At 39.5% G+C, this 27,655-nt stretch overlaps 1 protein-coding gene across 1 annotated transcript in view; it reads right to left on the reverse strand.

Moving 5' to 3' along the window:
- Window positions 1-20,887: 20,887 nt before the first annotated feature.
- ARFGEF3 (ARFGEF family member 3) overlaps window positions 20,888-27,655 on the reverse strand; it is a 119,800-nt gene continuing 113,032 nt past the window's right edge. The window contains exons 33-34 of the mRNA XM_089676234.1: window positions 23,504-24,713; window positions 20,888-21,348 (exon numbers count right to left, since the gene is read on the reverse strand). Coding sequence (XP_089532360.1) covers window positions 21,157-21,348; window positions 23,504-24,713 — 1,402 coding nt within the window. The 3' untranslated portion in view covers window positions 20,888-21,156. The remainder of the gene's footprint in view (window positions 21,349-23,503; window positions 24,714-27,655) is intronic.

The following is a 27,655-nucleotide window of genomic DNA, read 5'->3' on the forward strand; positions in this document are numbered from 1 at the left end:
AGACCAATGCGTCGCGATGGTTCCTGACACAAGTCAGGCAGAAGCAGAAACAGGAACAGGAACACAGGATACAAGATACAGGGGCCCATGGAAAAACACACACCAAGGCCCTGACTGTGAATCTGGCCATTCCTTAAATACAACCCCTGCAATCAGCTTCAGGTGTTTGGCTGACTGCAGGGGTGAGTCTCTGATTGCTGAGAGCACCCGCTGGCCAGCCCTGGTACTGCAGCCCACAAGGCAGGTGAGTCCCACCATTATTTGCAAGTCCATTCCTGACAGTTACTAAACCTAGGACCCTGCATTCACTATATCTGATCTCCCACAGTACACAGAACATGGAAATGCAATTATTTTATTAAATATAAACTGCTAAATATCTTTTCTCATCAGCAGTTAGAGCAGTCTTGTGACTTCTATCAGTGTTCAGCAGAGCACTGTTTAAAGCTTGTAGGAGAAGCTTTCATTCTATTCTAGGAGGATGCAGAACCCCTGACCTCTGTCTGGACAGTGCTGATTGGCCCTGTGCTGATCACATGCACTCTCCTAAGAAAGAAAAACCTATCTAGCAATACACACCAAACTGAGCATGTGCAAAGTGACTCCACACAATATGTCTTATCAGGAGATAAGAGGGGGATGCTGGAAGAAGGGGAGAATCAAACTGTGTTTTTACACAAAGCAGAGGATTAACTCCTTAGGTATAACAAGCATGCTTTACTTCATATACAGACTGATTTTACTGTTGTGGGTTTAGTAACACTTTAACAATGGCTATTAACACTGGAAAAGTGGAGCAGGACTTTTATTGAATTCTACTGATACTCTTTGAAGGAAATCAATAGTCAGCAATATGTTTACTGTATATTTCAAATTTGTTTTTCAGTTAGAGTTAATTTAAATTTGATTTGAATTTGATTTGAATTTCGGACAAAGTTTTGTTTTGTCATTTCAGATTCATTTAAATTTGTTACTATTGGAATTCGGAAATTCGGATGCATCCCGAATCTCCGATTATTGAAAATTTTGTCCAAATTTTAATTGGAAACAAAACGAATCGCACATGTCTAGTGGCACAGCATGAGCCAAATTCAAGTACAAGTTCTAGACAGGTCCGTGTATTTGGTGCATTCTTCACCACTTTGAAAACGCATGAGAGACACGTTTGAGAAATCTGCCTGGACCAATCTTTATGAATTCCAGAAAGTATGTTTCCTTTAACATATATTACATTATAGAAAGCAAGTCATTTTAGGGCTATGCCTATATATTCTGAAGCATTTTAATAAGTGGCTACCATTGTATTCATTATGGATGCATGACATGACCACTTTTTATTGTTTGTAATGCCACAAGAACCGTATAATGATCATAGTGTAAATAAGACTCAGTCAGTCTCCTGTTTCAGCCACAGCAACCAACAGCTGTCTAATGAGCCAGGCAAGTGCCCTTAGTACATTATGGTAAGTAAATGCTGGTAAACCACTATGTGGACCAGAGAGTACAGAAAACATTTTGTCAACATAACCACAAAAAGCTGCATATTTAACAGCGAGATCTCAGCCTCAGACAGAAATAAATAATATTTGTGGAATACACAATTATCTAGAAGTACCTAATATAGAAATAAAGACCACGAAGGAAGGGTGGACCGAGAAAAGTACCTTATTTATTAGGACAGAGGTTAGTAGGAGAGGGTAGATGCTCTTAAATATACTATATCCCATTTCACAGAGGAAATACTAAGTTACCATCCTTTATTTAAGAGGAGCTGTAACCACATTGCTGCTTAATGCTTGCTGTTCATGACTTGGCTTTCTTCCATTCTGCTTTGAATGATGCTTGTAGAGGGCGGGATGGCAATCTATCTTTGGGCACAGTCCAACTGGCAGTATTGTGATAAAATGGGAGGGAGGCTGGAGAAATAGGACAACCTTGAAAAAATGCCCAGATAGCTTAAGCTCACTAGGCAATCAGGTATTTTGATTTTTAGTTTTGTGGCCCATTTCACTGTGCTATGTACCTCTAAATGTCCCAAACTGGGCTTTATAGCTGAAGGTGTTTATGGGAAGAATAGATTCAGTATGTAATGATCATGATGACTCATCAGATTTATCAGGTGCAGGGTGTGAGAATAAAAGGATAGGATGTCACAATTCTGAGGTGTTATAGACATCGGCCAAACTGAGAGAAATATATTCAGCTCCTAAAATAAATTTTTATATTTTGAACTATTTTAAACACTTTAAGTTCAATGTATTAAGTTACGTGAGGCTGGGCATTGTCCAGGTAAAATGCCATGCCATATGTAATGACAACAGAGTTTACCACTCTAGGAGCATACTGTTGGATCTCCATAGTGCCTCAACTACCACCAATGGTGACCATGTGCAATATCACCATCCCTCCAGGAGCATTTCACTCATCAGTGGGTTAGCTTTTTTTCTTTGCTTTCTCAAAATATGTTGGGGCCGAGCAGTGACGTCACCATGCTGGAGTGGTCCAGCGTTGTTGTTTGTATTTCATGTCTATGTCACTTCTACTCCTATGAGCATACTATACATATTTTAATTAAGCGATTGTAATGTATTACACAATGAGGTTTCCTCCTCATCTTCCTCATGCCTGAGATTGATCTACATATTGCTGGATGATTGTTAGAGAGTTTATTATCCTTCATGAAAGCCTGAGCCACTAGATCAGGTGACCGTATAGCAAGCTTGGTTAGACTTCTAGCAACATACCGTTCAGTCACCATTGTCACGCTCCAGAGAAGGACAATTTTGAGAACTCTACTTGAAAAGCTACGTGATGTAGGAGCAACCTATTGCTGGGGATACCCATTCCACTTCATAGTAAAGAAAGGCACTTCCATATCAGGCCAGTGATGTTCCTACCCTGCTTGATAACTTGACGATCCCCCGGTTACATGTGGGTGATTGGCTTTGTGTGCTGCCTGACTTGGACCCACCTCGCCCACAGAGGCAGAGAGCTGCACGCCAATGCTCCGCTCGGCGACAACAACCCATGGCATCTGTTACTGCTACTGCGAATGGCGGTCATGAGGATTGAACTGCCCTGCCACCCTATTACATGATGGAACACTGTTATCTATAGCACCTGCTGGAGACTGGTGCGTCAATTCATCGGATACCCTTTATGTGTTAGAGGCCCCCCTGCTGTGGAACCAAATTTGACGTTTATATGTTCTCAACTATATGGGCCGGTTGAGGCATCTGGGCTCCCCTCTTTTTCCCTTCAACCCAGATAATTTGCTGTTCCCCTATTTCCACTTGTATGGGGTTCCCCTTTTACTCTGAAGAAATTTCAGCAAAATGGATTAGCCTGCTGCATCATTTTTTCATTTTGATTTTCAGGGTGTCTTTGAATTTAGTCCTTTGTAGATTGATAATTTTCATTTCCATCAAACGATGTGGCATCCTTACATTCCTAACACATTACCCAGTTCATACCAGTATAGGTATTCAGCATGATATTTTTCACCATTGAGATCTGATGTGTTTTCAAAGTGTTTTTGAGCAGTGTATTATGTAGTCAGAAGCCTTAGTGCTGTTCAGTAGAGCTAAACGATTATGGTGTTACCAATTTATACCAAAAATATATACACGAAACTCAGTTACAAATTGCAAAGTATCTAAATCAATATTAATATTAAATGAACAGCATGAGTTCCAGTAGTACCAAAAAACCACAGTAGAGATGGTTCAATGCATTATTTATAACAGTCTTAGGATAACAAAATTGTCTGTGCTATCATATGTCTTAGTGTTTTAATAAGAGTGCAGAAACTACAGAACAAGAACAAGGTGCACTAACATAGTGAAACACTTTTAGATTAGAAGTCTGACCAGCACAGCAAACCTAGGAGGAAGCTCAGAAGAATTATTGCTTGTGGCCAGCGATCTGATTGTGGTGTAACGAATTAGCATGCCTCTGTGGTGCAGACCTACTGGGGGCACAAACCTTTTGCAACTTCCATCTACCCATGTTAATCTTTACCAACTTCTGGTCAATCAGCAGGAATGTGTTTTGGAAACCTTATCATTTCTCAACCCTGGGGAAGTCCTTGTACCTCACTGCAAATCTACCAGACTGTAGTTTCTAATTACACAGAACACCTACAATACTAGTGGTAGTCAGAGTCCATCTGACCTATTAAGCATCCCTGTTGGTAAAAAACACAATCTCAACCAGGCATACTGTACCTGCAAAAGGAGAGTGGGGTTTTGTTGGCATCGGCAGCATAAAAATACTATTTTTATTTACCAGTAAAATCCATTTTCCTGGAGTACAGTACAGGACATAGGCTTCTTTAAATGATTACATCTGGGTTATATGCAGCTACCATCAAATGACTGGCCAAAAAAGAAAGGCTACAGGGAAATCCTCTATACACCACTTCCCACTCCCAGTTAACTTCAGTTTTGTAGCAAGCAATAGAGGAGGGTCCTGTAATTGTACTCCAGGAAATTAATTTTACTTGTAAGTTAAAAATCCTATTTTCTTTGGTCATGCAGTACAGGACAGAACAGAACACAGACTTGTTTAAATTTTTATGACTAAAATGTCCAAAAGAACTCCAGCTGGGGGGTGGTCAACATGGCAAACCATTCTGCATCCATTCTGTACCTAGTTGTCTTGGATGTTCTGGGACCAGAAAGGTAAAGAGATGTCCCCCACGTTTGGAAGTTGGGGTGATCTACAGGTGAAACTCGAAAAATTAGAATATTGTGTAAAAGTTCATTTATTTCAGTAATGCAACCTAAAAGGTGAAAGTAATATATGAGATAGACTCATTACATGCAAAGCAAGATAGTTCAAGCTGTGATTTTTCATAATTGTGATGATTATGGCATACAGCTCATGAAAATCCCAAGTCCACAATCTCAGAAAATTAGAATATTACATGCAATCAATAAAACAAGGATTGAACATAGAACAATATCGGACATCTGAAATTTATAAGCATGCATATGTACTCAGTACTTAGTTTGGGCCCCCTTTGCAGCAATTACTGCCTCAATGCGGTGTGGCATGGAAGCTATCAGCCTGTGGCACTGCTGAGGTGTTATGAAAGACCAGGATGCTTCAATAGCGGCCTTCAGCTCTTCTGCATTGTTCGGTCTCATGTCTCTCATCTTTCTCTTGGCAATGCCCCATAGATTCTCTATGGGGTTCAGGTCAGGCAAGTTTGCTGGCCAATCAAGCACAGTAATCCCACGGTCATTGAACCAGGTTTTGGTGCTTTTGACAGTGTGAGCAGGTGCCAAGTCCTGCTGGAAAATGAAGTCAGCATCCCCATAAAGCTCGTCTGCGGAAGGAAGCATGAAGTGCTCCAAAATCTCTTGGTAGATGGCTGCGTTGACCCTGGACTTAATGAAGCACAGTGGACCAACACCAGCAGATGACATGGCTCCCCAAATCAACACAGTCTGTGGAAACCTCACACTGGACTTCATTCTTCCTCCATACTCTGGGTCCTTGGTTTCCAAATGAGATGCAAACGTTGCTCTCATCAGAAAAGAGGACTTTGGACCACTGAGCAATAGACCAGGTCTGTTTTTCTTTAGCCCAGGTAAGACGCTTCTGACGCTGTTTGTTGTTCAGGAGCGGCTTGACAAGAGAATTACGACATTTGAGGAATACGAAAATTGAGGCTAGGTGGGAGTGGTTGCATCGGGTGAGTCACAGCCTGAACTGCTGTTCGTGCCCCTAAGTGGACTTATGATGACAACACAATGGACTGCAGACGCTGACATGTTTTCAAGGAGGGTGGCAAGGCTTAGTGGGGACCTGATGATTGATGCTACTTCTATGGATTAACATAGAAACATAGAAAAGTGACATCAGAAAAAAGACCAACAAACAGAGAATTGATGTTGCGCTAATCACAATAATGCCATAGACATTCCAAAACAAAACGCACGGAAATGATCAGGGAGAAATAAAGTGGTCCATCAAGTCTGCCAGTTTTTTTTTATATTTATATATTTTTTGTAACTTTTTTTGTCTGAGTATAGATCTATGTTTGTCCACTCCAATCACCAACTACCCTTTCAGTAAAAAAATAATTTCTAGAAATTGTTTTGAACTTTCCTCCTGTTAGTTTGAGGTCATGTCCCTGTGTTCTTGATCTTGGCTTCCTATTGACAATATTGCCCTCTGGAAACATATTTACCCCCTTTATGTCTCCTATCTCTCTTCTTTCCTCTAGACTGTACATACTAAGTTCCTGAACTCTATCTTGATATTTTGTATCCCTCAGGCCTTCCACCATTTTTGTTACCTGTCTCTGGACTCGTTCTGTTTCGTAAGTAAGGTCTCCAGAACTGGATACAATTCTAAATACGGTTTACTAAAGATCTATATAGGAGTTCTTTTAATAATTTTTCTGTCCATTCATTGTATTGCATAGTTGGACTGTCCTCATTGTCAATACTTATCCAATGATTATTTCTGGCATTGTACTATGTCGATTTGTGCATTTATGTTGTAACGTGAGTTTGACTTCAGTAAAAGCATCTAAAAAAAATCTATATAGGGGAATAAGGACCTCCTTCCTCTTGCTGGTGAACCCTCTAGTGATGCATCTTAGAATTCTATTTGTTTTTCCCAGTGACTTGCTACACTGTCTGCTCATTGTGCAATCATCTGAAATACATACCCCCAAATCTTTTTACTCTGTAGTGCTGGCCAATACTGTACCCCCAATGGTGTACTCTGTCAGGGGATTCTTTTTTACCAGGTGCATTATTTTACATATAGAAACACCGAACTGCAGTTTCCACTGTTTTGACCAATCTTCCAGCAATGCCAATCATGTTTCATGTTACAGACACCTCTAGGGATATCAACCCTATTGCACACATTTGTGTGACCGGCAAAAAGAAATACCTTGCCCATCAAACCTTTAGTTAAGATTCAAGATGCCTGTACTAGAGAACATCTTCCTTTATTACTTGTCCCACACTTGAGTGTAGATGAGTATTGGTATTCTCTCTCCTAGGAATACCCTATCCCTGGGTAAATAATTTACTTGTGGTATTCAATGAATGCAGGTTTAGTCTTTGAATACATTTTACCTTTCATGGTTGAAGAGGAGTGGGTCCTCTTTCCACATGGGAAAAAGCCATGTGGGATGGCTCCCACCCTGCACAGAGGATCATACATTGCTTTAATACAGGAGAAACTCCATTTAGCCAAGTGCTCTTCCCTCCTTTGGGGACTGAAGAACCCTTTCAGCACATGGCTCAGCTGTTCTGTTAAAGACTGGTCTAACCCATTGATGACCAACTCCCTGGGGGCTGGCTATCTAACAAGGCAGAACTGCCTGCATTCAACACCTGTCACATGACGCTGGAGATTTCTTAACAGAGTAACTGAAAGAAAATATGATGCCGAAGTCCGTGATCACCAAACACCAGGAAAGGCCATGTAAAAGATATTTAATAAAGCAGAGTCTGCAAAACAAATCCCTATATATTTATTTAAATGACAAACCATACTGCTTTTACATCCCGGTCACATCAATCCTGACTTTGTAATCGTGCGACTTCACTGTAAGTCGCACAATTTCAAAGACAGGATGTCATTGCGATTTGACGTGCAATTTGCAAGACATCTAACACAGATGTCTATGCAAATCACACCAATAGTAGTGCATGTACTACTTTAGAAATCGATGTGGCTCTGACCAAGTCGGAACCACACTGATATGACCGCCTTAATTGCGGACAATAGGGTGTGACTTGGCATGAAATATGCAAATCGTACGTCATTCAAATCGCATGCCAAGTTGCACCCAGGGGTCTTAGAGTTGTAAAGTGTGCAAGCCTAAGTGAACCTAGATAGTTTTATAACTGCTTCCATAACAGATTTCAATATGATTCTTACATATTAGGTGTGGTCACAGCAAATCCAATAGGTGCAGCGCAACAAGAATGAGGAATGTGAATGACTTCACTAACCTATATTTGCTTGACACTACAGACCTATATTTCTCTTTGACCCATTTACTTTAGCCAGTTTAGGGATAAATCAGCTTGGGCTCTAGTAGTGTACTGAGATGAGCAAAACACAAGCAGCCTGTCTCCAGACAGGACTGTATTATCTTGTTATTAAGCAGAGCTCTGGATTAAATACCTAGAAACTCAGCCAAATATCACAGCCACAGCCTTTTTAAAATGACAGTTCCCCTACGGACTGGGAGTACAGATTACGGGCATAATTAAAATCGGAATCCTTCTGTGCAGCGGGGCTAAGCAGCTAGAGGATAGTGACATTCTGCAGTATGTCCTAGAACAATCTCACGTACACCGAACCTAGATCACAAAACAGCAGTATTCTCCAGAAAAAAAGTGATCTCTGATGTGCAGTATGCTGAAAAGACACAATAAATGTAAGTCGTACCTGTATGTAACAAACAAACAAGGTGGTGACAGACGTGCTTGGTCAGCTAGATATTAGATCTATCTTCCAGATATTTAGATCTTCCAGTACAGAAATTTTTAGCATTACATTTGAGACCTTCTCTCCCATATCATACCATTTTTGTTGATTTACTAAGGCAAATAGACTTCACTTTGAAAGAGGATTTTTCCCAGAGCTTAGTGAATGAGGCAAAGCTCTGATGACTTCCAATCATGTGTAAGCAAAGTTACTTTTTTTTTATTTTCCTTGCATTTGAATGGGTATTCTTTGCCAAGTGAAATTTTATCACATTTACTAAGCTCTGTGAAAGGAGGAGGACTCTTTTGTTTACCAACAGGTCTCCTCCCCGTCGGAGATCCTCAGAAATCACCGGGCACCCACAAGTAATCACCAACCGGACCTGGTGATTGACAGCCGCTCCCCTTACCCAGAAATGCGAAATCACTTATATATATGTGTGATTTTGCGCACCCGTGCCGCCCTGTAGCAGTATTTATGCTAGAGGGCAGTTGGAAAGCTGTTAACAAACACTGGGTGGGGGGGTCTTGTCATGCGCAATTATACTAGCACCAGAGAGGGGATAGAGGGGAAAACATGGTACACAAAAAAAAACAACACATAACATTGCCAGAAACCTGACACAGTTGAAAAAAATCAAAAAAGTCTCATGAAACCACCAGCCAGAGGAAGGAGAGGGTCCACCATAATAACGACCTTACAGGAATAACCATCCACAGAAAATGCAGTGGGTCAAGAACTTCAAAGCCCCTAGGGTTACAAGCCTAAACAGTGTAAGAAATGTGTAAACAGATATGCATGTGTTAAACTGTCAGAAAGCATTGAAAGCAGTCACTTAGAAGCTGCCTGTATGTACTCTCATATGGCACTCCAGGATCTGGTGCATCTAGCATGGAAATCTTAACCCCTCCTTTAAGGGGTTTCTAATGCCAGGGTTTATGATCATGTGACCGCTCTGATGGGCTGTCATAGTGGTCACATAATCCGAAAGCTCTTGATCACTACTTGCGATTGGGAGCTCTCTGTTAGGCATCGATAACTGTGTCATGAGCGCAGGGCGTGTGCTCTAGGCACGTTTTTTACATTTTGGTACACATATATGGGACCTCTCGGCGTCAAGGCCCACCCACCAAGAAGCAGCATAAACGCATGCTGTCAGAGCAAAAGAAGTTAAACAGCTCTTGTTGCCAAGAACATGGCCTACTACCTCTCATGCCTCATTATTGGTCAGTAAGGTTATTGATCACTGTTATGGGCTACTAGAGAAACATTGGGCGTCCTCAGTTCTTAAACAACAGTCAGAATTTTCCCACGTTTTTGAAATCCTGGGGTACTCTGTAAGGCATGTAGAGCTCTAGGCAGCATTTAATGCCTCATATAGTTTTGTACTACCAGTATACTGATCTAGTACATAGAAACCCAAATCCAGTTTGCCATCAACTTTTTCATCAGTAGGATCACAAATGTATTGTTCAATCAATCGGGAAAGCACTATTCACATCTTAGTACTATAACAACATAGGGCTGATTTGCTAAAGGCAAATAGGCCATTTGCTTTGCAAGAGAACTTCTACCTTGCAAAGGATTTTTACCTTAGCTTAGTTATTGTGGTGAAGATTCACTTTGCAAAGAATACCCAATCATGTGCAGGTCAAATACATATAGTATATATATATATATAAGATATCTTTGCTTGTACATGATTGAATGATGGAAGTTAGCACAGCTTCACCTCATTCCTCAAAGCTAAGGGAAAATTGAACTTTGAACCGCTTATTTGCCTTTAGTAGATTAACCCCCGTCTCAAACATAGAAAAACTATTTGTGCTGCACTTTTCCCTCTGCAAATAAACCCTTGTTATTCTGTGGACATTATTCATTATACATATTATTCTACATCGTATATACGAAATATGAGGGAGGAGGTACGTTTGCAGTCTGGTTTATATAATCATGTTATTCTACAGTATATGGAAGACAACTGTGACTATTACTATGGAATATCATAATAGAAAGAAGTACAGTATGTAGCACCATATGTGAATTCCATGGTTCCATGGCAGAAGGAAAAGATGAAAAAGGCCAAGGGCAAGCTTGTAGTCACTTTATATCTTTTCAAATGAAAGGTTTTTATTTTTCTGTGATAGTTTGAATATTAGGAGCCACTATATATTGGTAAAAGGATTGTTTTAAAACCCTGCTTAATGTCAAAAGGTAAGCTGTCACGGCAAATGAATGAACAAACATTATGTGCACAAGGATGGATTTAGCTCAATGTCATGTTAACAGTCTGCATACTGCCATAAAATATAGCATTAAATATGCATATTCCTCCTTATTAAAAGTAGAGGAGTACATTCAAAAGGTTCGTCCACCCAAAACTAGCATTTCCATTTTTGGTAGGTGTTACAGAATTATGCCACCTGACTGTTTTGAACATCTCACTGGGTCTCTGTTGATTAGATATCTGCACTTGCTTTTCTGGATCTACTGTGGCCATTCAGAGGAGCTCCCACGTTTCCTGTTGGATTTTTAAAATTCATTTTATGTTATTAAAAATGCAGCAGGAGGGGCTGGAACAAGCAAAGGTTGAAGGAAACCTCAAAAATCTCCATTTGGACAGGAGCCCAGTTGGGAGTTATAGCAGGCCCACAGGCTTAAATGCAGGTGGATTCATTGCAGTAGAGAACCCATTTGATGGAGGAACTAATGGGTGCGGAGTACATTTGACTTGATGGTAGTGAGTAGAATTCAAGATTTGATTGGCAATATGGAGCATTCTTTGGGGAATACTTGGTGGGGGTCATCCTTTTAACTCTTGTTCTATCCCAGAGAAGGCTGTTACTCGTGCATTTTTGAATTAGGGGTTGGGCCTGGGATATGGGTAGAGTTGTAATGGAACCATATGGTATGGAGTTTAGCGCTGATTTCATCATGCCCACTTGGTGGAGCAGAGCCATTTCAGGCTTCTTTCTATGCTGCTACTTTGTGAGTACCTTTCTTTGATATAAAAAAAGACTATTTTAGAATACTACTTTATGGAGCTTGTGTGCTTTCTTCCTCGTTTGATGTGCTCTTTGTATCTAAGAACCTTTGGCAAAATGGTCCCCACTGGCATTTTTCAGTGTCCCCGGCCGATCTCAAAGCGCAATTAGACCTCTTATCACTTGGAGTCCAACTATCTGGTAAGCAGTTATGCTTGATTTTTCGGTGGTTGATCCCTGGGGTGGATACACAGAGGCATGAACACATTTGCACCTTAATGGTAACTTACAGCTTTTTTTTATGGACAGCCACATGTATAATGCATTGTGACCTTTGGAGTTATTTTTTTAATTCATATATCTTGATTCACGTTTATATTGACCACATTTATGTCAGATTGATTTTCCCAGTTTTCATTGTTTTTTTCTGTCGACATAAAATAATCTATATATACTTACCTTGCATGCTGCCTATGCTTATGAACGGTTTGGATGCTGGGAAATCTGCTGAAGTTTGCATGGGAACAGACACTTCCTAGAGTATTGATCGACTGTGTTGCCCCCCCCCCCCACTGGTTTTTTTTCCTGTCAACTTCTGCATCAATACTGTATTCTGTAATGGGTGGCATTCAGCAGAAGGAACCAGTGAGAGCTGCAAGAGATTTACTAAAGGCTAAAAGAGTGTTTACTTTGCAAAGTGAATGTTTTCTGAGCTTAGTAAATAAGATGAAGCGGTGTTAATTTCAATCTACCAATCATGTTTTAGCAAAAGTCTTTTTTTTTTTTAAGATCCATCTCATAAGTAGATATTCAAAGTGAACAAAAAGGTATGAATGATGCACAGGTGCTAGAACTAAAATGCAGTTGTCCTGATTGGAAACATGAAAGTCAGTGTAACGTACATTTTTACACAATACCATCGGATCTGGACAGCTCTGCTTTTTGCATCTGGCTTTGAAAGGAAGACTGTTGTAGGCAAAACAAAATGGGGACTTTCAATACCATCTCTCTGGAAATGCTGGTTACTGGCTGTGTCAGGCTTCAATAACATGTACGCTTCCGAGCAAATAGAAGCCAGACCAAAGGTCAGAATAACATACTTGTTCCAAGGTGGTGACCGGAAAACAATTATGTCAGAAAACCAGCATGACTTCCATAACAAGAAGATCCTTCAGATTTCTGGTTCATGGTCATGTGATCGAAACCTTGCATTAGGTCATGTAGACTACAGAAGCTCTGCATTGTGGGGTATGACATAAGCAGTCTTCCTTCCCCTTGACTAAACACCTCAACATGACCTCCTTAGTGTGTTTTTGGTGTGGCATTGGATCATATCCAGAACCACGCACTGAGGCATATCAGTTATTGTAAGGTTCTGCTGATTCTAATTTTCTCTAATGCCCCCTAACTACCTAAAGCAGTCTTTGAGTTCAGGTTCACTTTACAATGTGTTGATTTGTATGTACTAGCATTGGCATGATAACCAAAAAAAACCAAAAAAAACTGTATTTTGCTTCTTAATTCTTTTATTGTACAATACATAGATCATGAAATTAATTGCTGGTAAAATAATTTATTTTCATACATTTTAAACAAAATATACACAGCTACAAGATGGCAAACAATTTGCACAAATAGGATTATACTGTAGTAACAAAAACTGAATTCACATTGACACTGGCAAACCGCATTATCTAAAGCCAAAGCAAAATAATTACTTTATTATACAGTGAGCAACATGCAGAGATTTGGATATGAAAAAAAAAATGTAATTGCACAACTTTCTTAAAAATAGTTATGCAAAACACAAGTGTGTTTTAAAGCAAAATGTCAAGGGCAATAGTGAAGTAATGGCACTGTGAATATATAATTTACATTGTTGGATTTCTTCTTATGAAAATAATTGGACCTTCAATCTACAAATAAGAAAGGGATAAATACTAAAATGTACCTTCTAAGTAATAACTTACACATCTAATGTAAGTTCAGGTGCATTAAATTTCAGTAGAATATATATTTTTCTTTCTCAAAACACTTAAAAAATGCAAATATATATCTTGTGAACCATACCATAAACCAAATTGGACATGTATTTAGGAGAATTTTAGAGTATGAAATAGACCAATCAGTCAGTCCAACCATTTGGTGCATTTCAGTTTTGGGTAGATGCTGGCAATTTGTATCACACAGACCTGTCCAAGATTTTGTATTTCTTAAGGCAGGTTATAAAGTAGATTTGTTTACTTTCCCTGGTATTAGGAGGAACTTCAATATCTATTTACCAAGTATTTAAAAAGCTGCAATTAATAGGCCAATGAAACTGAAAATGGTGAAGTGGCCTTTGAAAAAAGTGAACTGAAATAATGTGGATTTATAAGAAAAAGAGTAAAATTGTTGTTACCTTACAAAGAAAGAGGCTTGTATTACAAATATACTGCGGGGGCCTACTAATGCCACAGAACTCAAAATTACACTGAACATTTAGTGCTTTATAAATTTGGCAAAATCAAAAGATGCAGGGGAGGGGGTAATGAAATAAAACAGCAAGTCAATCAGTCAAATAAAATTAGAAAAATTCATTTGAATAGGCTGAAATCACATTGGAATGTGGAGAAAGTAGAACATGCACTGCATTAACAAAAAAAAGTGCTGTATCCCATCATATGGTACTGTGGTACCATGATATTTGATGCCTGCAAGCGCACTTTTTGGCATTTGGGGTGTGATTAACATTACAATGATACCTCTAGCAGATCACAAAGGCCCAAAGTAGTGATTATTCACATTCAACTCAACTTGTTCTATAACATTGAAGATATTTAAAGTGGTTTTAAAGGCAATACATTTTTTTACCTTAATGCATTCCCCGCATTAGGGTAAAAAATCCCAGCAGTTGTTTTACCCTCTCACCTCCCTAAGGAGGCTCCTTCTCTTCTTCCACATCCTATGGGTGCCCATCTGCAGCAGCTCTTATCCCTGCTGCCTGTGTCTATAGACACAGATAGCAGGGCTCGAGAACGAGATCACACGTGCGCAGGAATAGGAAGTGCAAGGAGAGAAGGAGCCAGGAATGTCAACGGGGGACCTAAGAAGAGGAGGTTCAGGGCCACTCTGTGCAATGGAATTGCAGGTAAGTATAAACTGGGTTTGTTATTTTAAAAAATGCATTTACAATCACTTTACTCATCTAAGTAGCTCTCTCATTTCCATTAAGTGTCATGAACATACCCCAGCATTTATAGCCATATGGGCAACTCAGTCACCCTAATCCAATTAATAGGGTGTCATGAACGGTGTCAAGGAAGATGATTATTGTGAAACCACCATGTTCTGATTACAAAATCCAATCACCATGATGTCAGGACATTTGGGACATGTGTTAATTGTTCAAGTTACACAAAAAGGTGTTAAATTGTCAAATCCTCTGGGTTAAGATATTAAGAGCTCATTCACATTGGCATTAAAAACTGCATACAGATGTGTACAGCATATAGGTTTGTACGCATTTGTACACAGCAATATATAAAAGCCTACAGAATGATCCGTATAGCCACATCCAGGGCCACAATGTTGAGTTGTGCTGCATTTAGCAGTGAAAAAAAGAGCCACATCTTGGGACATAAATTTCATTTTTTTTATGCTGTACACATGTTAACAGTAGTGTAATGTTCACATACGTACAGCATTAATGCAGCCTTTTGGTCACAACCAGCTGACATCAACCATATGTAGTCAGCAAATGACAAAATTATTAATGTTTACATGTTTGCACTAAATGGCTGCCTACACTATTCTAAAGCCAGCCATAGATTTCAACCATGTATGGGCAGGCTGAATGTACCCAAGTTGATCAATCAACTTGGGTACAACCAGCCTATCAGATTGTACATGCAACTACTACTAGCAGCTACTAGCAGTAGTCACCGTGTTCTCCAGACAGGGACGGCTCCCCCTGCCTGTGTTGATGGTAAAAATTTAGTGATTTTCTTTCCTGCAACTCGTCTTCCAACACTCTATGTGGGTTGCAGATGTTGTTAAAGGTCTTCACCCTATTTAAGAATAGCGGCAACTGGAAAATACTTACCTTTAGCCATATAACGAACAATTTCCAACCCTGTTCTAACTTTTTCTTGGACAACCAACATCTGCCCGGACACACCACATGGGTATTGGATTAACGTGACTGAGATACTAGTGTGGCTATGTTTATGACACTCATTAGAACCAAGGAAGGTCCTAACACTTCTGCCTTGCAGCACTAGGGTCATTGGTTCGAATCCCAACCAATGCACTACCTGCAATGTGTTTCCATGTTCTTCCTATGCCTGCATGGGTTTCCTCTGGGTTCCCCGGTTTCCTCCCACACTCCAAAGACACACTGGCAGGTTAATTGGCTTCTGTCTAAATTGGCGCGTATTATATATGAATATGAGTTAGGGACCTTAGACTGTAAGCTCTTTGGGGACAGGGGATGTGAATTTACAATATGTGTAAAGCTCTGTGTATATTGATATAAGTACTTGGAATAAATAACTACTACTAACTATACAATGACCTGGATTAATGGGAACCTTCACAGACATATACATATACACATGACACTTGGGTGACAGCACAGAACTCTATTGTGACGTACCAAAGAGTTCTCTACCTGAAATGTCATATTGGGTTGACACTTAACACTGCAATAATGCAATTAAACACTGTAATAAGAACTGAAAATATGTGCTCCCTGTAAAAATACTCTACTTTTCCTAAAAGATGTTTCATTATTGACATACTATTACAAACATTCAGAATAGTATAATGCTAGAAATGCATTTATTTAAAGTGGCATTTGGCATCTATTACATGAACGTTTGCACTGCTAGGCTGCTGCTCTGTTTAGTCTACTGCCTACATAAATGGCTAATGCCAAAAACATCAGCCAAAAATATTCAAACAAAATCCATTACTGCACGAAGACCTTTCTGTTTTCACACCTACACAATCAAGTGAAAATTATAGTGATGTAATGATTGCTCAGCTATAAATTTTACTTCAAAATTCACTGTAGGTGTGAAAACAGAAATATCTTCATAATAATAATAATGAATTTAGTTAGGATATTTTAGCTGACTAGAGAGGAATAAGCTCAAGGTTTTAAGCATCTGACATATTAAAAAGCATAAAATAATGTCCTGCTGCCATAAGAAGCAAAAAAGGTATTTTAGAGGGTACATTACATTAGTCTCAGTTATATGTGAATACACCATTCACTACATTACTGGCTGTAATGCCCTAATCCGACCTGTGCATTGCAGTACAGCAATGCACAAAACTGACTTTGGTGCTACAAGGTTCCATTTGGTGGGGTATGAGTCAAAATAAATCTCGCCAGTAGACCTTATCACGTGTTTCAGCAAACCACAATGCACGGAAGATAATCATCAGACTTGAGACTTATTTGCACTTCTTTCAAAATGAATAAATTCCTTACAGTAACACATGCTACAGCACAAAAAAAACCGCACACATAGGAAATGTCTGAATGGGCTTAAAATCAATAAAATGAATACATACTGTATATGTATAAACACTTTCCCCCTAGTGCCAGCTGCTGTCAATCCTTACATGAAGTATCTCAATATGCAATGTAGATTGATCAGGATATTCAGATCATAGATAGCAATTACAGGAAGCATAATAAAATGTATGGGCAGAAGTTATCAAGGCAGGAGCAATATAATATAAGGGCATATTTTGTCTGAAAGCATTGACTCACTCAACAAAAGACTTGATGATCAACATCTCCAAGATATGCCCGTTCCTAACCTTGGAAACCACTAAGCAACTTATTCACTCCCTTGTTATCTCTCGCCTTGACTATTGTAACTCCCTCCTCATTGGCCTACCTCATCGCAGGCTATCATGAATGCTGCTGCCAGACTTATCCACCTTACTAACCGTTCTGTATCAGCCACCCCTCTCTGCCAATCCCTCCACTGGTTTCCCATTGCCCAACGGATAAAATTCAAAACATTAACAATAACGTATAAAGCCATTTATAACTCTGCCCCAAATTACATCACCGATCTTGTCTCTAAATATTACCCAAACCGTACTCTCCGCTCTTCCCACGACCTCCTGCTCTCTAGCTCACTTGTCTCCTCCTCCCATGCTCATCTCCAGGACTTCTCCAGAGCTTCCCCCAACCTCTGACACTCTCTACCGCAATTTATCAGCCTATCGCCTACTCTGCTCACTTTTAGGTGATCTCTTCAGGGAAGCCTATCTTGCCCTCAGCTAATAATGGAATCTTCTACTCTTCCAACTAGTCCATCCCCCACAGTTACTACCTTTTGTACCACTAGCCCCTCCCTCCTAGATTGTAAGCTCCAAGGAGCAGGGCCCTCCTTTCCCTCTTGTATTGAACTGTATTGTTGCTGTATTGTCTTCCGTTATATTGTAAAGCGCTGAACAAACTGTTGGCGCTATATAAATCCTGTATAATAAGAACAACAATAATAATTCTCTTTCTATGGAAACCTATAACTTTCAGTGAATGGTTCACTCACAATCCCAGCTTCAGTACCTCTATATAGATTGTGAAATATTTACCATCATACCCATTGTGTTTTCTCATGTACCACTTTAATTAGGACCTCATATATAGTCAGATCCCTGTTTTCCACAGATTAATGACCTTAAGTAAAAAAAAGTCTGCTGTAAGTTAGTTTTAGATACACAACTGTTTTTGGTTTTTTTTTTTACTTTTTTAATAAAACGTAAGGTTGAATGGAAGGTTTCACCTCACCTTCCATTCTGGTGACAGCGGTAGGATTTTGAAGTTCTCATAATTTTCTATTTTCAGTGACAATGGTCACCAGGAGAAATGGAAGGCTGCATGTCCCCAGCAGCAATAAGAGGTCCTAGTCCTTCCCTACCTACATATATAAAAAAAATTTAAATTTAGTCATAAATTTAGGCCAAAATGTATTCTGCTACATGTCTTTGCTAAAAACAAATCCCAATACATGTAAATTAATTGGTTTACGTGAAAGTTATAGCGTTTACAAATGGAGGTATAGATAATGGGATTTTTTTTTCTACTAGTAATGGCGCCAATCTGTGACTTTTGGCAGGACTGCGGAGGACATTCTGACAATGGAGGGAAACTTAGTGTCACTGACATTCCCAGTGACACCAATACAGTGATCAGTGTTAAAAAAAAAAAAAGCACCGACAGTGTACTAATGGCACTGGGCAGGAAGGGGTTAATGTGAGGGGTGATCAAAGGGTTAACTGTGTGTAGGGAGTGTTTTACTAGGGGGTGGGGGGGGGTATTCTTCACTCTAGGCACACTGATCGGAATGGCTGTACTGTGCACAGCCATCCCAAGCAGTGTACCCGAGCTGGCAGGGAGGAAGATTGTTTGTAAACAAAACAATCTCCCTCCCTGTCGGAGATGCTCAGTAATCACCAGGCGCCGGCGGGTAATTACCAGCCGAGACTCGGTAATTGACATCCACGAATGGCGGTGCAGGTAGGCTGTTCGCCCCTACCCGGAAATGCAAAATCACGTATATATACACGTGATTCTACGCAAGGTGCTGCCCTGTAGCAGTATATCTGCTATAGGGCGGTCCTTAAGCGGTTAAACAAAGTGAAAATTTGCGATTTATGATACAACATTGAAGCCCCTCCCTCAAGTATAATGGATTACACTGCTTAATTTAAGTTTACTTAGCTGTTAAGCTCAATTATGTTGGCAGTACATAAATGACTGTTGATAAACACAAAAATGTAATATACAGTATACAAATGTATAATTTCAGTAACAAGTGCCTCTTCTGTTCAAGGGCTGTAAACGCAATATACCTAAAGGTGAACATGTGGTAAATGTAACTAATAGTCAGTAATTATTACCTACTGGCTTAGTACAGATCTGCGAATTACAGATCTTTTACTGATGTACTGTTTTGGGGAGAGTTACTATGTGTCAGTATGTACTGTATAGTTCACCAACAGCACTAAAACATCACATTATATATCGTAACAACTATTTAACGCAATAAAGAAAACTCGACTAACAGTAATTCTAACAAATAAAACAAACAAAATTTATATCAGACATTCCAATGGACATTAATATAACATATACTCGAACATTCAAGTTGTTTTAGAATGGCAATTTCAAGTGTAACCTCATATGGGAGTTGAGGAGTGACTTGAAAGTTAATAAATTGATATTAGACCCTTCTAAACATTTTTCCTAATATTTACCATTAATAGATATTTACCTTCAGACATAATTAATAAGACCGTTACCCCTAGAAGCAATCAAGTAGGTCACACCCAACCTGAAACTTTCCTATACATATAGCAGGTTTGTACATATGATGCCCAAGATTTGCTGGTCTGTGGTTATTAAGTGATGTTGCTACAGGCCTGCAGTTCCTTGTAGTATGGAGTCCTGCTGCCACTAGAAGTGTATCCTCTATAAAATCTGGAGATGCCTATACATGTGCAAATCAGGATGTCCAAAGGCAACTCTGTGGTAAAAGTCAAATATGACAGACAAGGGCAGTCTGGGAGGACAATGGGAACACATAGCCATAAGCACACACAACTCTTCAATGACTGCACCTTTAGTACCACTTTCAAACCAATTACAGAGCAGTTATAAGTAAAAAGGTAAGTAAGAGTTCTTACCTAGCAAAGTAAAGGGGTGTACGGAGGTATGGACAGAGATCTGTCTGCAGGAGCCTAAAATTGCACCAGTGATCCACTGATTGCAGGTACAATGCTTTGCAGCAGGGGTGGGCAACTGCGACCCTCCAGCTGTTGCGGAACTAAAAGTCCCATCAAGTCTCTGGGAGTCATGCTTATAACAGTTAGTCTTGCAATGCCTCATGAGACATGTTCTTCCACAACAGTTAAGGGCCGCAGTTGCCCACCCCTACTTTGCAGACTCCTATGTAAAAAAAAAAAAATAGAGATCGGGAGCTTTCAGGTAGCCGTCAGTAACTGTCGGGAGCACACACGGTGCATGCTCTCGGAACATTCTGTTTTTTTTTGGGTACGCATATATACAGCCTCTTGGTGTTAAAGTACACCCGTTGAAAGGCCACATGCGCATACGGCCAGTGAGGAGGAGTTAAACAGGTCAAAGGTTTGCACATCTACCTTGAAGCCCTCTCACGTTGATAAAGGTAGATATTTTTAACCCACTAAAGCACAAAGAGGAGTGCAAAGCCAGATCACCAAGCTGTTATGGCACTTCAACAAGGAGTTAGTTCTTGGAAAATGGGTGCAACAAAACCAGGGAAGCAGGAAAGATGGGCTCAATAAGCAAAAATTTAACAAGGTTTTCTATATATATATATATATATATATATATATATATATATATATATATATATATATATATATATATATATATATATATATATATATATATATTTTAGGCAAAATATATTAGCATTACCCTAGTAGTAGTAGTAGTAAAGATCAATTAGAAGATGTGAGGATATTGATACACATTCTGCATTGAGCAACAACAAATTGTAGAACAAAACCAGGAGTGAAAAAATAATTGTAAACATTCATAACGCCTCTCCTCCTACTTAGAAAATGTAATAAACCTTTAGTATCTATAATATATTTGGAAATATTCTTTTGATATGTAGAAAGTTCATACAAATACCAACATGTAACGATTTCATAAAATAATATCATAAATTCTGCCAACTCTTCCCAGCCATTCTCTAACTGCCTGTCGGACACGGATATCATTCACATGACAGGTCAGCTGACTGATGCAAGGAAACACTGCTGGTTGCAGTGCTGCAAACATCTGGTCTGGCAGGATCTGAATTTGATTGAGAATGGTCAACACCATGTTGGTCCATGCCTAAAATATAAAACATTTAACCAATGAATGCAGGTTAAAATATAAGGGATATAAAGCCAACTGTGGTCAAGATAAAAATATATACAATATAATAAGAATAAAGCAATGGCAAAAGCAATTCAAAATAACATATCTTCCCTGTAATACTATAGACTAGGGGGAAGTCAGGTCAAAATTTAAAAAAAAAAAAAAAAAAAGAAAATTTTCAATATACACATTTCTCTGTGTTTTGTCTCTTTAAAATAGATTGCAAGTACAGAAACAGCCCTGCCCAGTTCTCTTCTGTGGATTACAGAATACCTCTCCTTATGTAATGGAGATGGTAATGGAGATGATGACGAGAGTGGGAGATGTAACCCCACCCCAACTCCAAACCCAAAGTGCAGTCTAAGGTTACAACACTGTACATCCATAGATACAGTACATGGAAGAAGTGTTGTCACACTACAGAAAGTATGTTATTGGCAGGATCACCAGGTAAAAATAAAAAGTCCTGACATAAAAAACAATTAAAACTAATGACGAAAAGCTGCAGTTTTTTCCTTTTTACAGTTACATACCTCAAAATAGATTGCTTAATCGTATAAAGGTACCAGATTGACTTTAAAAAGATAACAGTCGCTTGGCTGTACATGGTACAGTTACTGACAGTGTTATATGTCATCTGACACATCAAATCCACATCTCCACCCCTGACTCCACTCACTTGAACAAAGAGAAAGGTGTACACAGGGGCTGAACAGAGGGTGCAACTAACTCCAACCACATCACCATATCAACTGACAGGATTGGGAAGTGAGAAGATGTGCATGGTAAGGGATCTAATTGAGCATTGGTTTTTGGCGTTGACACTTCAATCCATACTGGTAACCATAATAGTTAGTCTAATTCAGTGTTTCTCAACCTTTTTTAGTCAAGGCACCATTTAAAATTATAGACAGTTCCGAGGCACCCTTTAAAATTATGGACAGTTTTGAGGCACCCCATTCTAATACGTGAAAAACAGTCACAGTGGTGATTTATTATTCCAACGCAAATGCACATTTGCACACTAGTACCAACTAGTATTCCAATGTTTCTCTTCTCCCTCACTGAGCTATTGTGACCCCAGCAGTGATGGAAAAGGACAGGGAAGGCTCAAACTAGGATGCTGTGCAGGCAGCTGACATCTTCCTCATCAACTGATGATGTCATGGGTTGTCAGGTCGCCGGTGGCTAGAAGGTCGTAATAGTGCACAATGAAAACCTGTAGCTTTGAGTAACTAAAACACAGGCTTTTTCCACCCGCTGGCTTGCATACATATTTTAGGTGATTGTTAGACATTTTGCCAAGGCACCCATGTAGCAACCTCAAGGCATCCCAGGGTGCCTGGGCACCCGGATTGAGAAAGACTGGTCTAATTCATTGTTTCCCCAACCTTTTTTCAGTCAAGGCAGTCTTTAAAATGATGCAAAATCTCGAGGCACCCCATTCTAAAATGTAAAAAAACTAAACTAATCATTTTACATACTGCAGCAGTAGCCACACATGTAGGGCACCCAAAATTAGGGGTGATTATTCCTCCACCTTTGCATAGAAGTACTGACTAGTATTCAAGCATTTCTCTTCTCCCTCAGTTTCTGCCTCTGCTAACGTGACCCCAGTGCTGACAAAGAGGGGCAAACAAGGATTCTGTAAAGGTGCCTGACATCCTCCTTATTAACAAACAATCTCATTGGTGGTTAGGATGCCATAGGATTACCTGCACTTTGCCCAAGGTTTTGTGTAACAAAAGGCAGCTTGATCCAATTGCTGGCTTGTTGATAATTTTTGGGGAATTTGATGCAATTATTAAGGCATTTTGACAAGGCACCTCTGAAGAACCCAGAAGGTGCTCTAGGGTGCCATGGCACCCTTGTTGAAAGAGACTGGTTTAATTTAACCAATAAAAAGAAAATATTTAGAGATCCAGTCCCATACCAACAACTGGTTAGCATTCCCCTGCTATGGACTAGGGAATATCATCAATTGCCTGCTTTGCCAGTGCATATGCAATTAAAATATGCAAAAAATGAATTAGAAATGAAGATGGGCATTGAATAATTATTAAACAGAGGAGGAAGTAATGGTTTAGCAAAGTAGTCCATAATAATTGCAAAGATTAAAAAAAGTTACCTGTATTTGTGCCTCTGCATCCCTTGTTGATATATTAAAACTGCTAACAGTGGATCCAGAGCGGGATCTCTTTTCTTGCCTCAGTATCTCTGGACCAGCGCTGAATGAATGTCTCATCTGGGTTTGGTCCACAAGATGTTGTGGTCTTTGAGGCATTGGGGAATCCTGGCCTCTTGAGCAGAGAATGTCCCCCTTTTTATCCAATTTAGTATCTTTTACAAATGTAGTCAGGTTATGCTGCTGCTTTCTCTTTTTATACTCAGTCATCAATTTTGCAATTGTTTTATCTGTGGCTATTGTATAGATTTTGTTGCCAGCATTCTCCCACCATTCTTTTTTCCTAGACGGATCTCTTTTCTCCATTTTAGGGCTTTGTGGAATTGCTGCACCAAAACTTCTGGGTGGCATGGTATCAGTAAAATGGTCTTTGCTTAGATTTCTATCATCTTCTGAAGGTGTATCTTTGCCTGATAAGCCTCCTGTGGAAGGGGTAGAAGTTTCTGACTGAAATGATGGTAAAATAAAGAAAGGATCTCCTTTAATTCCTGGATGATCATCATTATTCTCCAAGTCCAGGTGCATCTGAATGTAGTTATTACACAGCTCCATGCACAGTTTATGTAGCCTTTTTACTAACCAAGCCCAATCAGCATTACTTACTGGCTGGACACTCAGAGATGGGACTCGGGCCCTCCACTGCCTCTTCTCTTTGCCTCGTGGAGGACTGACTTGGGCAGTTTCCTCAAAGATGTCTTCATCTTCTGAAGAACATTGCTGAGATGAGTCTGTGCTGTGCTCATCTTCTTCATAAAGTATTTTCTTGACAACATCTGCAGTAATGTTGTCTTGATTGGTCAGCAAAGCACAAATTAGAGCCTGAAAATATATGTTAAAGCTCATTGCTGCTTGTCGGTAAAGATTTGCTGCTCCACCAATCCCTGAAACTTTCATTAGTAAACATTTCAGTCCTGGACGGGCATCAAACTCTCGGGCTGTTCTATAGGAATCCAACAACAGGTCAAAAATCACAGCCAAATTCTGCATAGAAATGTATCGAAGGAATCCAACAGTTTTGGCCTCTTGGATAGGAGCAGTTTTATCCTCTAAAACTGTAGAACCTTTCACAAATTCTTCTAGCAAAATGTCATAGAGATTTTGCAGCAACACTTGGTGGGATAATAAACTGACTACGATAGTCCTAAATGGAATGCTTTAGAAGAAAAAGAGAAAAAAAAAAATTAGAACCTTAATTTACCCTTGAAAGTCTATTGTTTCATTTACATCTGTTTAGCACAATACTTTTAGTACCACACAGTTACTATTTGTCCAAGATTTGGGTAAGGTCTGGGTAAATGGAAATTCTGAATTGGTGGAAAAAAAATTGGTCCTTCATAAGTGCAAAGCACATTAATTCCTGCTGAATTGGTCCGAATCCATTCGCATCTGCTTGCAACAGGACTCTTGTCAAAGTCAGGCAGAAAATCATCGACCGAACAGTGCCTGCAACTAGAAAGATGCGGGCTCTGTTCAGGTATTCTGACAGCTGTGGGTGCCAACTGTCAGACCCCATTTACACTATGTTTTTTCAAATCGCGGACGCGGCAAAAATGCCCTGCGTTTTCAAGTGCCATTCAAATGAATGGCACCTGAAACCGCAACTGCGCGTTTACACACTTTGACAACGAGTTTTCAAATCGCGGACATTCCACCCACAATTTGAAAAAACCTAGTGTGAATGGAGCCTCAGGATAGAATAGCCAGAGCTGCAGATTCATCCATCCATTGTTTAACATGGATGGAGGACTCACGTGATTTTTCTTATTCAGCACACAGAACTGAAAGGTGTGTGGTCAACTCTTAACGTCCATTAATCAAATCTTGTAAACCACAAAATTACAAACCTACATCAATGGAACCATTTACTTGTATGTATTGCAAGAACTGCTCATATCACTGAGAACCATGCTTTGTAAATAAAATGAATGAATGAGTGCAGAAAAAAAACAAAAATTAAATGCTATAAACAGGTTACTAGCAGGTGTACAAATAAAAGAAAAAAAGGTTTATGGTGATCAGCTTGTGTAAGATGTAGTTTTTTCTTTCCACTACTGTATATTGATGACAAGAAAGCATATTTAGTGCGGATGGTTAGTACCAAAGAAGAAAAGACAACATTCCTATACATACAGTATATATAGCATGAAGAGCATAGAGCTTTGACAAAGAATTTGTTAACTGCTTCAGAAAGTTTTAACTAATGAAATTATGTTGTTTAATTAATAAATAACCATTTTCCAGATGTGTAGCATTTGAAGCAAAATTAACAAACTCATTATTGATGAAAGCACAATGAAATAGCATTACGATGCAGAGAAAGCAGTAGAAATATCTTACCCCAGTTTTCTGTTAAGTAGTGCAGCGATAGTTAAAGGCGGGAGAGAAAAAAGCAGATAATTAGAAAGCGGCACATGCAAACATGGCATCAGTACACAAATCTGTTTTGTGATAACACGAACTAGGAATAGGATGGAAAGAATATTCATCAATAGCCATGCAATAGTTTGGTTGGACATGAAGTACATACACAAACACAGGGGGGGGGGGGGAGTAAAGGATATGAGCATCAGCACTTTGGAATTTCAGCACTCCTCCATCTCAGGCAGAGATTTCAGCATGCTGGAAGATATCTGTGAATATATGTTTATGTTTGCCTTTTCATGGAGAAGGGAATGATCCTTTTTGCTGTACATACCTCATATTTATAAGGAAATGGAAAAAGGTTGCAAATTGTTTTGGAGGTGCATACAGTGAGCTAGAACAAGGGCACATTTACCCCCACTGACCTAATTTAGGAGATCAGATAATTTGCCTATATAGCAGCTCACCTACAGTAGGCTCAAAGACCAGCTAGGATAGCTAAAGAATGTTTTAGAAATTGAAACAGTCCTGCCATTAGACATCACTATAATACTGTGAAATATGGCAGTGAGATGTAAATGAATCTTAACTGGTTTTGTTTAGTATTTTCTTTTTATCCACTTTTAACCTCTACAATTTTATGCATGCCACCCCTTCCCCCAATATGGTTTACTAATAAACCTTATTTGTTGCTGAAGTTACTCCGTAAAGTGTTACTAAATCCACAACTGCGAAATCAGTCTGTATAAGCAGTGAAGCATGCTTGTTATACTAAGGGGTTAATCCTCTGCATTGTGTAAAAAGGCTGTTTGATCCTGTCTTCCCTGATCATCCCCTTCTTCCATATCCCCTAATTCATCTTCTGATAGTACAGAGCTCTAGGAGTCACTTTGCACATGCTCAGTTTAGTGTGTATTGCTAGAGTGTTTTTATTTTCTTTGGGAGGATGCATGTTTTCAGCACAGGGCCAATCAGCACTGTCCAGACAGAGGGTCACGGGTTATGAATCACAGGACAGTCATGAATGAAAACTCCTACAAGCTTTAGCCAGTGCTCAGATGGACCTTGAATGAAGTCACATAACTGCTATATACTGCCGATGAGAAAAGTTATTTAGCAGTTTATATTTACTAAAATAATTACATCTCCCTGTTCTGTGTACTGTGGGAGACCAGATATAGTGAATGCAGGGTCCTGGGTGTAGTAACGCTTCCCCCACAGCTGATATACTACAGGGCAGCAGGGGTGCACAAAATTATATATATATATATATATATATATATATATATATATACACATACACATACACACACACATAGACTATCGTGCAAAAGTTCATTTATTTCAGTAATGCAACTTAAAAGGTGAAACTAATATATAAGATAGACTCATTACATGCAAAGCAAGATAGTTCCAGCCGTGATTTGTCATCATTGTGATGATTATGGCTTACAGCTCAGGAAAACCACAATCTCAGAAAATTAGAATATTGTGAAAAGATGCAATATTCTCGGCTCAAAGTGTACTCCCATTTCCGGGTAGGGGGCGCTCGTGGATCGCACGCGCACTATTCATGCCGCCATCCATGACCGTCAATGACCGGGTCCAGGCCGGTGATTACCCGCCGCGCCCACTGATTACCGAGGATCTCTGACGAGGAGGAGGGCTGCTTTGTTTACTAACAGTCCTCCTCCCTGTTGGCTCAGGCACCCTGCTCTGGATGGCTGTGCACAG

The sequence above is a fragment of the Staurois parvus genome, unplaced genomic scaffold, assembly GCF_062004578.1.
Source record: "Staurois parvus isolate SC_StPar_1 unplaced genomic scaffold, SC_StPar_1.0 ptg000165l, whole genome shotgun sequence".
Classification (NCBI taxonomy): Eukaryota; Metazoa; Chordata; class Amphibia; order Anura; family Ranidae; genus Staurois; species Staurois parvus.